The sequence below is a fragment of the Thamnophis elegans genome, chromosome 4 (genome assembly GCF_009769535.1).
Source record: "Thamnophis elegans isolate rThaEle1 chromosome 4, rThaEle1.pri, whole genome shotgun sequence".
NCBI lineage: Eukaryota > Metazoa > Chordata > Lepidosauria > Squamata > Colubridae > Thamnophis > Thamnophis elegans.
Window position 1 is genome coordinate 91,372,053 of NC_045544.1, and position 12,778 is coordinate 91,384,830.

Here is a 12,778-nt window from a genome sequence, read left to right on the forward strand (position 1 = left end):
CAAAGAAATTTACCCTTTCATCTCCAGATAAAACTAAGGGAAACAAACAGGCCAGAGACTGTACTATACAATAGTGTATAGGCATCCTATAACTGACCAGATTGTATACATTTACACAGATAAAAGAATACTGGTGTTTATAATTTTCAGATCATCTGATTCTTTTTGCTATATGTCCCATTAGGGAATTGCCAACCTGATCAATGTTCCTGGAAATGATTTCACACTTCTTAAACTTTGGGGACTTTGATTTCATTTTAAGCAAAAAGCTCTTTGTTTCTACAGTTGAAGATAAAAAATTTAATCCTTTTCCTGTAATCTTGAAACAGCAGTCCAGTGTTAGGATGAATTTAAGGAAGTAACCAGGCACGTGTTTGTATGGTATTTTAATATATGCTTTTAGAGCATAATGTCTTAAATGAGTCATCCTAAAGTAGTTATTACAGAATGTTTTTACATGTACTAACACAACAACCTTTTAAAAGAGCGAGCCTTTATTTTAAGTACATATTAACTTTAGGTTGTTCTATTCTCAATTTTGGGGGTCTGTGTTTCCATTTGACAAAATTATCAACAGATTAACGATCAACAGCCAAATCACCATTATTCCAATGGTATCAGAAGTCAGCAGTCTTCTGAAATAGCTTCTTGGCAAATATATTAAGAAAACAATATTCATGAAAAGCACAAGCAATCCCTTGTAGACATCTCATCCATCCCTTTTCAGTTGGGCCTGTTCTTGGCACATACAATGGAATTCCAATTGTGAAGCACCAGTGCTTGTGAAAGGTTTCCAAATATTCTTTCTGATAGAGCACTTTAATATAAAAACTCCCAAATTTTCTTAGAACAGTTGTTTAAAGACTCTCCTCCTTAGGAGGGATTCACAATGATAAAACACATAAAATAATGTTTCTAAACAAAGAAACAAAGTTGTAACAAAATTGAGAAGCTAAAACATTTTCAGAATTCACATGGGTAAATAAAAACACATGTACATGTAAGTAGAATTCTGCAAACTTGAACATTTTTCATGTAAGAAAAAAACAATACCTGCCTACCGTAAAAATATTAGAGTTATATGAAAGCATGATTTTCCATACAATAAATGTTAGCTTTCCATATATCCATATACCCATACACTTTTCTGCATTCTATTGTCTTGAACCATTTAAATTACTAAAGTAATAATTATCTGGATGAGAGATTTTTGATCTTGTAGTGATTTAAAACTTGAGGTTAAAATTAGTGCTTTAAAACAAACATTGCAACCAACAAGCGCAAAATAGCAATAGCTAGATTACATTTTCCCACTCTTTAAGAGATGACACTTAACTATTGTGGAATTATATTGCACGATACTAGCTTTCATTCTCCTGCCATCCCCTCCAAATTAGACATATTAAATGTCAAGTTTTGCAGAAGCACCACAGTATTTTATTTAGCATATGTTATTGATAAGTTATTTTTCTCCCTGTTCTCCCGTCTACTTAAATTCAACTGTGCCAAGGCTACCGAAGTATAAAAAAAGGACCTCTATTCAAATGGCATAGACAATAGACACTGGAATGTACAACAGAAATTCCACAATTCATCATCATTTAAAATTAAGCAAAATACAAGGAGTCCATTCTCATTTGCATTATTCCCCACCAACACCAGAGCTGGATGTGACTTCAGTCACAGGGCTACTGCCAAAAATGGTGTCAAATCTTTTCCATCCAGATTCCCATGTTTTAAAATGGGGGTAAGGAAATACATGACATGCAACCCCTTGTAATGCCCTGCAATTAGCGCTGCACATGATTCCAACACAAAAGAAGAACTGAAGTCAGTTCCTAGCAGTGTGAACCACACCTTTCTTTTGTCCACTCAAGCTTAAGCCCTTCAGATGGTGTTTGGATTCCAATTACCAATTTATTCATCCTGGTCTGGAAACATCTAAAATCTTCATAATGGCAGCAAGCCAAGAGTATTGTCTGTTGGAAATCTGCAGCCCAAGCATAGACAACCTGTACAGTTTTTCACTTAGCTAATTCGGTCCAATCAATGGTGGCAAAAAAAGGGTGTGCTTTGATGTCTTCAACTCCAGCGATTCCAGCACCAAGACGTTCCACAGAATTGAATTGCAAAAGCTGAAAAGAAAAGAACACACCAATCAACCCAAGCTTCTCTGGTTATTGCTCATTGGCATAGAGGATTGCATCCTCTGGAGTTAATGCCTACATTTCAATAATATTTATAATAAACTTAACTTTTTATCCATATGGCTATTAAAAAACACTAGCACATTAAAAAAAACACTAGCACACTAACACAGCACTAGCAAAAAGAAATGGGAAAAGATCAGGATAGTGGCCTCTCATATTTACAAGCCCCAGTTTTATCATATAGTTAGCCATCCTCTTTTCTCTAAGACATTTATCATTACTACATTATTATTGCACTATAACAGCCTGTTTGTTGGAATCTGTTTTTACATATCAATTACTCTGGAAATGTGGATTAGGAGGATGATTTGGGTATATTTTAAAACATGTTCTCTTCCATCTTCCACAGCAATTCCACAATTACTCATCTTGGAGCTAATTACATCACCTGACATTATGTGGAGAACATGCAGATTGAATAATGCAGCATGTGATCAACCATATTGAAATGGTTTCCATGCTACTGATCAACTTAAATAGGTGTTAAATATCTGAGACTGAAAGACAAAGACAAAAACAAATGTTGTGCTGTTAACTTCTGTTTCTTCAAAACTAGTTTTTTTTTAGAGCTTTTATAAATAAGTACCCAGTATAGCCTGATATTATGCTTGATTTCCCTTGCTTACGTGAGGGTAAGCAATGCCAATGCTATAGAAGAGTGTAAAGTATCGGAATTATACAACAAAGATAAATAACAGTATTTGAAACATCTGGCAGAGGTCAAGACAGTAAACTGAAGCAACTGATTCTATTATTGAAATGTAATGGGGTTTATTTATTTCACTCTCAGACTAATCTTCTCCTAAAGAACTCAACAAAAATTGCCAAAAATGCCCTCACCTAGGAAACATATATAGTTTAAGGCAATTACCTCCTTGATAGCTACTAAATATAGGAAGTAATGGGGATGTCTGCATAAATTTTATAGGAAGGTAAATGCTCTTTCCTGTAGAGAAATCCACACAAATTCTGTTCTCTTCTTATATCACAGGTTATTATTCCTTTTAAATTAAAAAAAACCTGTAAAATTTGTTTAAAAATCTCAGCATCCAATCACCAATTCTCTTTTGTCGATATCATATTCATACAAAACACTATCAGTTCTTCTATTCTGCCAAGATTACTCTTTACTGAACCCTTTCCTAACCTGTCAAGATGAATATGTTGATGTAAGAAAGTTCTAGATTCATAAAGCATGTCTTCTGAAGAATCACCTACCCTAGTGATGGCTAACCTTTTTCGGACTGAATGCCCAAAGCGTGCATGCGCACAACCCCCCCAAAATGTGATGCACGTGTGGGGGGCGCCCCTGTGAATGTGCAGGTGGGGCCCCCGTATGTGCCCCACACATGCCATGCGCCCCCGCACATGACATGCCCTCACATGCGCCTCCCCCCCACGCATGTGCACGCGGCCCCCTGCACACATGCTGGCCAGCAGTAGGTGCACGTGCATGCATGGAGAAGGTGAACTGGAACGATGGCTCACTTGCCAAAGAGAGGGCAGAGTGTGCCACCAGTGGCACGCGTGCCATGGGTTCACCATCACAGACCTATCCTAAGTATAAACTGATCAGTCTGAATCTTCAGATTCATAAACTGAAGACTTTGCAGTCTAAAATCTCAGCCTGCAACAAGAATTAGCTGATGAGAACACCTAAATCAGACGATTAAGAATGTAGTCAAAAGTCCCAAGCCCAGCAACATGTTGCAAATTAAGCGACAGCAGAGGAAATCAAGTGTTTTGCATGAAAGAAAGAAATGTTATTAATCAAACTGAGAGATAGTTTGCAGAGATGGCTATTGGAGGCAAACTTATCTCCTACCTGTGACTCTGACTGTATGTTGTTGTTGGATTAATTATTATTTTAGACCAGGAAAAGACTATACTTGAATCTTCCTGAACTTTTTTCTAAGCTCTTGTGAATATTTTCTACACAGAAACCTTTGAGTTTACAGTATGCTTCATGTTACTTTGGTGAAAGATTTACAATTGCAACTTATCTTGAATTTGTTATCTGAAGCTGTATGTATGTTTAATTGGCAATAAAGAATATTCCATAGACTTCTGTAAACAATGTAACAAATCTGCAAGATGATTTAACAAGGAAGGACTGGCCATATCCTTGCTATTTCTCACGTTCCTTTAAGCAACTCCCTAGGTTGCAAATTGTGATCATGTGACTGCAGGATGCTGCAACCAATCATAAATGTGAGTCAACTGCCAAGCACCCAAATTGTGATGACTATAGGGCTGGTGCAATCACCATAAGTGAGAGTACAGGTCAAAAGTGCTTGTCCCCAAGGCCATCATAATTTTGTCATTAAACCAATGGTTGTAAATTAAGGACTACCTATACTGACTGACATTAATTTTACAATATCTGTATGTTATCCCAATCTCTAAACATAATTATACGTGGTTACCTATTATACAGTGTATTTAAGCAGACCAGTACGTAACTTTATGCTTGTGGCTTTCCTGTCGTATTTAGATTTGTTTTCACTAAACCTGATTACATGTGAAATTTAAGCTGTACAAGATCTTTGCACTTTGCTTGTAAGGCCTAGGCTACTGAAGTATAATGTTTTTAAGTGACTGGAGAAAACACAAGTTTTTAATTAGAACACTAGAAATTTATCTGAGTAAACATATAATAAAAATGAAATATGAAAACTTTACTTGTCACAGCTCATTAAAGCAGGCAGAATTAAAGTATTTCAGATAAAATATTGGCTGTTGTGTAAATGTAGTGAGGAAGGTAGAGCATGGCTTCTGGAATACTTTTCTTTACCAAAAATAGACATAGGAGGCATCTGTATTCAATTTTATAAGTAACATGTTGCATCTATTTAAGTGTATGTTTATCCTCTTCTTCGTGTTGCATTTCTGTGTATGTGCACCAGGAAGCACAGAGTGAACTGCATAGGTTCTGCTCTGAATCAAGTGATGAAGGAGGAGGAACATGGAGTGAGAAAAGCAGGATTTCAAGCTGTTGTCCATGACCTCTCCCATATGGATATATATTTCTGGGGGTTTCTTCTGCTTTTTTTTTTGCCTCTACTGTTTCTCAGCTGAATCTAGTCTGTTTCAAACTTGGTCTTCTTTTGCCAGCTTCTCCCATAATACTAAATTTGATCCTACTCTGTTCTGTTTCCAGAAGACTTACTGATAAGAGAAACACATTTTCATAATTGTCTAATATTGGGGGGGGGGGGGAGGCCTAGGAAGACAAAACCAGTGCTTGAGAATATATGTATTTTTATCTGGATGATTAGCTGCAACAAGAACTTATTACATTATATGTGAGAGTTATTAATGACAGTTAACAGCCGGTAATTTTGTTTCAAGCTGTCAAATATTTGTTCCTTTAAACCTTAGTTGTTTCTGAAATAATCCTGAACTTATTGGTTCGTAAGTACAGATTAAGAGGAAGAAAAAGAATATGTCAGCAAATAACTGTTGTATTGTTAAGGTACTGAGATTTAAGAGCTGACCAGCTGTAAAGCTGATTCAACTGTAAAGCTGATGAAATGTAAGGCTGATGCAATGAAGATGAATCTGCATTGGTATAGCCAGTTGAAGACTATCAAGGGTGTCCACAAAAGTATTTTCCACTTTAAGAGGTGTTTATATAAGGCAGCCAGGAGAAAGGGCGTATTTCTCTCTCCTTGTGTCCGGTATCCATTGTTAAGTTCTCCATGTAGAGTTAAGAAGAAGACTGTATTTGCCATCATGTATATTTCTGTATATGTTGTATATAACTCACTGTTAAATGTCTCAGTCTCTGTGTGCTGTGTTTTGTTCCTGGGTTGCCTCCTAATCGTAGTCACGCTGAAAACTCTTTGACATATATCAAAAACCCTGTTGTCATTTTTAGAGTATTATTTTTATACTGCCTCTTATATTTATCAGCCTACAAGAAATACAAGGTCAAAAGATGAACAGTCTCCATTTAGTTTGGATGAAAACTAAATTTCCTTTTACTTGTTTTTAATGAAGGTGTGTGAGACAGCCAATGTTTAAGACATCAGGCTAGAAATCAGGTATGTTTTAGGCTCAATGCCATCTGTGCGTCCTTGGGCCAGTCATTCTCTCTCAGCCGTAGGAAGGAGGCAATGGCAAAGCACTTCTGAAATCTTGCCAAGAAAACTGAGGAACTAAGTCCAGGCAGTTGCCAGGAGCCACAAAGATACACAGGTGCACAATGAAGGTATGTCACAGAATGTATCCCTATTTGCACTACATACACACAGTATTTGTTTAAATCATATGGAAAAAGATAAAAACACTGCTTGATAGGTAGCCCCAGTACGGGGTTTCAGTGGAAACCAATATGATCAGATCAGACAGAGGAAACTAAGAGGAACTGATGCTTTTTAGACAATTAAAATATTTATCTAAAAAAAAGTCTTCAAAGAGGCCCAAGGAGCTTTGGCAGCTAAAGACTCACATATGAAATGTAAAGAAATGGTACGATTGATTGCTAGTAGTAATAATACTAAGTAGGTGTTTTTTTAAAAAAATCCACAATAAAGTCAAAAGGGAGATGAATATATACATAGAAAGTGAAGTGAACTCTTCTTATCTGCAACTTCTGATGGAAAATGTTTGAAAGGAAGTAACCAGCAAAGCATAAAAATATTTACAAAGGATAAAGGAACTGAAGTTTACATTTCTTCCTTCTTATGAGTCTGTCACATTTTAAATAAGCAGTTCAAAAGAATAATTTCATTTCTAAGTTTCCTTTAAAGGGAACTATAGTATAATGCAGTTGTCTTTGGTATTATTTGGGGCGCATGCCTTCATATGCATACATCTAATAATCAAAGTGAGAAATTTCCCCATAAAATGTATTCATTTGCACATCTTAAGTTGGCTCTGCCACTTAAAACTGCTCTAACCTCACTTAGTAAAATAACTCAGATAACAAAACAAGCCTTCTTTGTGAATATACATGAGTTAGTAGATAAGCAGTCAGAAAACAGCCACTCGACCGTCTTCTGGAAAATATAACAGCTGATATCAGGTGGAAAAGTTAAGTACAAAGACATTTATGTTCTGAAGGCTTTCCCTGTTACAGGAAAAAAAAACTTTTAATATGAGAAAGGAAATGCAAAATAAACTGCATTAAAGCTGCATCATTCAAAAAAAGACTGGTTATTATGCTAACTGGGGCAGCTTTCAAGAAATTTGATGTCAATTAAGAGAGCCTTAAGAATTTCATCTCTATCTTCAGGTAATCAAAATAAGAAATAATGCCTCTGAAGTACGTAGCTTCTAGCTGGCTAGATCGGGGTGGGGTGTTATTTTTTCAGTGAGGTCACGGATTTTGAAATCCATGTCATGGGACACATTTGGCATGTATCTGCACACTGTTCCTCTCTTAGACATTCTGTGATGGGCTGACCCAAGCAACCTGTGAAGGGGGTGGAAGAGGAAAATCATAATGACAAATGACTTGCTATGCCAAGAGTCCCTTTTTCCTTTTCCTGACAAAGCTTCCTCAAAAATGAATGGTAGTTTCCTTAGAAAGACACACAAAAGAAAGTTGATTTACTAGCCAATGGAGCAGACTCTTCAACTGTAAAGTCAGCCACATGCAGCCCAGAGATGAAACACTTCCTTTTGGACATGGGTAACCTTGAACCTGGGGGAGGAGGGAAAATAACAAATGGTCTGGCATAAAGTGCCAAACGTTGCTATGTATTGCTTTAATAAACTCCTAAAGATGCCAGTGGTAAAATTCCATTCATTTGCAGTCTCCTTTCTGGAGTGGAGCATAAAATATCTTCTATTCTACAAGTTTAAAACTACATGAAGTCATTTATCTAAATAGCATATGTATACTTTTATTCTTATTTACTTATTTTAGGAGACTTTTCTACTACTCCCACTGAATACTGACTATAAATGGTTTATAATCCTATCTACATAAGTAGATTAAAACAATAAAAATAACCACAATTTTAACAATTTAAAAAAACTAGATCTGATCGAAATATAAGAACCATAACATTCATACAACAGGACAGATCTAAATCAGATTGGCTCCATCGTCAAAGTTTATTAAAATAACCAAGTGTTAGCATGCTTCTAAATCCTAATAGATTATGCTCACTTTAGTATTAAAAATATATCCTTACTCCCAAATCATCTATGTCAGGGTAAATAATTAAAGATAAATCAATGGATTTCTGCAGCAATTTTATGCCCTAGCTGTACTTGGTGACAACAGGTAAATAGGTCTTTTATACTTCTCTATCATTCTTTTCCTTCTTTCCAAAGTTAAATAATTAAGACCAGTGTTCATTCACGTTTTCCTGGTATAAACTATAGAAGTTTCCTACCCTACACATTAATAGTTAAGTTTCTTTATATTATACAGAATTTTACTGCTAAGAAGATGTAGCTACCGGAGACATTAAGATAAACCACAATCCTATTAATACATTTTCAGACGTTGAATAACATTATTCCCAAATCTTTTATAAAAGCTTCTACAGATAAATAGGAAAGATGGGAAACCCTTTACAACATCAAGTATGAAAAGAACAAAGCTAATTTTATTAACAATGTAAGGTGATGAGGGGCTGTCATTTTCACTGACTGAAAAAACAAATCCATTTATTACATTTTTGTAATATACTAAACTGAATATTTTTGATATGTTCAGAAAAATATATGGCATGCGTTAGTCTGATTTTAACTGTAGCAAGCAGTACAACATTTATACACATTCATCAATAATTTACCTGTTGAAGGAGTGATCTCGCTTCTTCTGAAATGTGATCTGGCAAGTTTAAACAGGTATGAGTATTTATTCCTGCTGGGTGGCACTCCAAGAGAGTCTATGGCAAAGCAACAAGAAATGCATCATGTTAAAGTCCATGTTATGATAAAGAATGGCAATGCATGTTACTATATTCAAAAACTTAAAGTAATCTTCCTCAATTTATGCTAATATTTCCATAACTCTTAACCAGAAAGTGATTGACATTCTGACTGGAAATGAGGGAGGTTGTAGTTCAACTAGTTGAGCTAGTTAATCAGGTGTAATAGAACTGATTATCAGAAGAACGGAACAGCGCAGGCTTGCATTGTTTTGGAGGCTTCACCTTTTGAATATTCATTATGCTTATCTAAAATCTAATTCCTGTTTTGAGATGAAAAAAATGGAGGTGCAAGCTAAGGTATATGGATTCAAACAGGTAATTATGACCTCTGTGAAAATCCCTAACAATAATGGAACAGAAAATCTCATTAAAACACAAAGCAATTACAGTGGGTATCTCCTCACCAATAGCAATAGCAATAGCAGTAGACTTATATACCGCTTCATAGGGCTTTCAGCCCTCTCTAAGCAGTTTACAGAGAGTCAGCATATTGCCCCCAACAATCTGGGTCCTCATTTTACCCACCTCGGAAGGATGGAAGGCTGAGTCAACCCTGAGCCGGTGAGATTTGAACCGCTGAACTGCTGATCTAGCAGTAGCCTGCAGTGCTGCATTTAACCACTGCGCCACCTTGGCTCGTAAGCCAAAAATTGCATGTAGACTTATTTTGCATTGTGCATACACATACTATCCATGTCCATGGCAAACAACTCTGGAAAATAAGTTGATAGATTGTTCCCAATGGTGTTCTGAAAATATGAATGGGGCACGAAGATCAAGGAGGTACAAACCTCCGTTCCATTTCTCAGGCAGGTTACACAGCCTAATTATGTTATTTTATACAAACATAACCCACCCTAATTCTCATCAACTTCAGAGAAAGTGGAAACTCTATTTCAACATACACCAAGGCTAGCAAGAGGAAATAATTCAGAAGCACATTAGGACAGGGGTATCCAACCTTTAAGGCTTGTGGACTTCAATTCTCGGAATCCCGCAGCCAACATGAGAATTTCTGGAAGTTGAAGTCCACAAGTCTTAAAGTTACCAAGGTTGGAACCCTCTGCTTTAGGACAGAGTTCCCAAAACCTTTCTGGCTTTGCAACTGGCAATGGGGGGGAGGGTTTGGTTCTATAAGAGCAGCTGGCAAGCAGCTGTCATGCAGCTCCATTTGCACAAGCGGCGTGCATATGTGCCCACCGCTCACGCAAGTAGGAATGCATACACGCTCACCCGCCATTTCTGCAGTCAGGCTGCAAATAGCTCATGGCCCACTAGTAGGTACGGCCAAGAGGTTGGGGAACCCTGCTTTAGGGAACATCATTTTCTTTTAGAAGAATCAAATGGGAAGAAGCCAATGAGCCCCTCCTTCCAACAAAAAGACATGCCTTCTTTCTACATAATTTAACCCTTTCACCTGGCTGGAGGAAGGGAGGTGAAATCTATAAAGATGGGTCAAATATGAAACGTTAAATATCTGCTCTATTCAAATGAGGAATAATGAAATAAGAGACATCTTTTTCATGAATTCACTTCCACACTGTACCCCAGAAACTTGCATTCATTGTTAATTACTTCTTGTTCTTCAGTGTTACATTTCAAAGGGAATACTTCTTTTATATCTATTGTTTTCTTCCCAGAAAGACATTATGTACTCTAACTCCTAACAGCATGCCCTATTGACAGCACTAGTGTTTTTCCTTGGAAGAAAAATACATATTCAGTGTCTGGGTTCATCACCATGCTAAGTCATAATATGTTCAGTTTCAGCTTGAAACACTGTGTGAACTAATAATGTAGTATAGGCTATTGTTTATGGCTTAGTGCATTGTAAGCACCTGGCCATCTGTGGTTTATTCAACAAATGATGTATGCTGTCGAGAGCCAGTTTGCTCTAGTAGTTAAGGCACCAGAACGTAGGAGACCATGAACTCAAGTCCCACCTTAGCCAGGAAAGTTAGTTGGGTAACTTTGGTCCAATCACTCTCTTTCAATCCAACCCACCTCACAGAATTGTTATTGTCAGTAAAATAGAAGGAGAAAGGTGTTTTACAAATAACTCATTACCTTGAGTTATTTGTAAAAATAATAAAGGCGAGCAATAAATATATCAATAAAAAGTAATATCTTCAATTGTTCTAAAGTTTTTCCTTACAATATGAAAGTTTCTATCTTATGTTTTTGTTACTCTATAGCAGGGGTCCCCAAACTTGGCAACTTTAAGACTTGTGGACTTCAAATCCCCAAATTCCACAAGTCTTAAAGTTTCCAGGTTTGAAGACCTCTGCTCTATAGTGTGGTATTTACTAAGCTCTCTGATGTCCACTAAATGGGAGCAAAACATTGTTTTTCTCTATCTCTTAGCTGCCTTTGGATATTTACAATCTAGAACTAATTCCCTAATTTTCTGTATGATTCAGGACATAGCATACTTTTTTCTTTAAAGGCACACCCTACCGTTCCAGTAAGGAGTTCAAAGAGAAGGGCACCCAAACTCCACCAATCGCAGGCCTCTGTTTCTTCAAAAACAACACCAACTTCTGAATGAAAGGTGAGCACAGTTAAAATTCAAACATCAAATACCCTTTCAAACTTACATTTTCAAGAAGGCTCAGGCCATAACAGAACATCTTTCCCCAATTATCTAGACATCGCTAGACATAGAAGTTTGACACAGCAATCAGGACTGTCAAATGTTTATCCTCTATCTAAACACAATACAACTGTTGAGTTCACGCATCATGCTAAACTATACATAGTTTGTGCTTAACATGTTGCATGAACCAACTATTGTGGTTTGTAAAACCTGTAGCCAATGATTGTGGCTTTTTCAACCAACTGTTGTTACAAGAAGCCATAGCTAAGTATGATGCATGCTTCCAGTCACCATCAGCACTCTCACTTGGCTGGAGAAGCAATCTAACTGGCTGAATTAAAACAATTCCTAGTAATCCCAAAGAAAAATAAAACACAAAATAACAACATGCAAAATGACAAAACAAGTTCACAAGAGTGGCAATAGAAATACCATAACAGGCACAGCAATTTCAGTCAAACCCACACAGGTTGGTATTTCTCATTCACTTTGGTGTATTCAGGGAAGGAATTCTGCCATTTCCATTCTGAAAGGACATACGTCTCCTCTTCATGTAGGAAACAGGAATCTGCTTCTAGAGCAATTGTCCCCACCCTGTTCACCCCAGGGCAAGGAATTATGCAAGCTGTTTTTCTGGGCATTTACATCTGGAGGTCTCTAGGTCAAAAAAGGCAGCCATACCTCCTCTTTTAGTGAAAGGACAGGATTATAGAATTCACTGAGTAGCCTTGAGAAAGCAATTATCTCTCAGCAACGTAGCATGCAGTGGATTTATCGCCATAATGAGAGCCTTTTATCTTTAAGTGCTGTTGTTTTTAGGGCGGGGTAGACTAGAAATTTAAAAAAAACCATGGCTTTTGTAATGGATTTCTGGCAAATTTTGCCTGAAGTGGAATCAGAAAGAGATGAGGAATGGAATTTCTTTGCACATTGAACCTTTGGGTGCTGATACAGCACAGGAGATGTACTATAGAAGCTTCCATAATGAGATTGAGCTTTCTCTATGATGCTCCTATGACTGAAGGATGCAGGATAGGCTTTGCAAGCAACTCTATATTTTAGAGTTGCGAAGATTT

General features: G+C 36.9%; 1 protein-coding gene across 2 annotated transcripts in view; it reads right to left on the reverse strand.

Moving 5' to 3' along the window:
• Positions 1–378: 378 nt before the first annotated feature.
• Positions 379–12,778, reverse strand: part of RPS6KC1 (ribosomal protein S6 kinase C1) — a 113,261-nt gene continuing 100,861 nt past the window's right edge. For both annotated transcript variants that reach the window (XM_032216424.1, XM_032216423.1), the window contains 3 exons: positions 11,564–11,646; positions 8,966–9,061; positions 379–2,135 (listed from right to left, as the gene is read on the reverse strand). In XM_032216424.1, the coding sequence (XP_032072315.1) occupies positions 2,025–2,135; positions 8,966–9,061; positions 11,564–11,646 (290 nt within the window). In that variant the 3' untranslated portion in view covers positions 379–2,024. The remainder of the gene's footprint in view (positions 2,136–8,965; positions 9,062–11,563; positions 11,647–12,778) is intronic.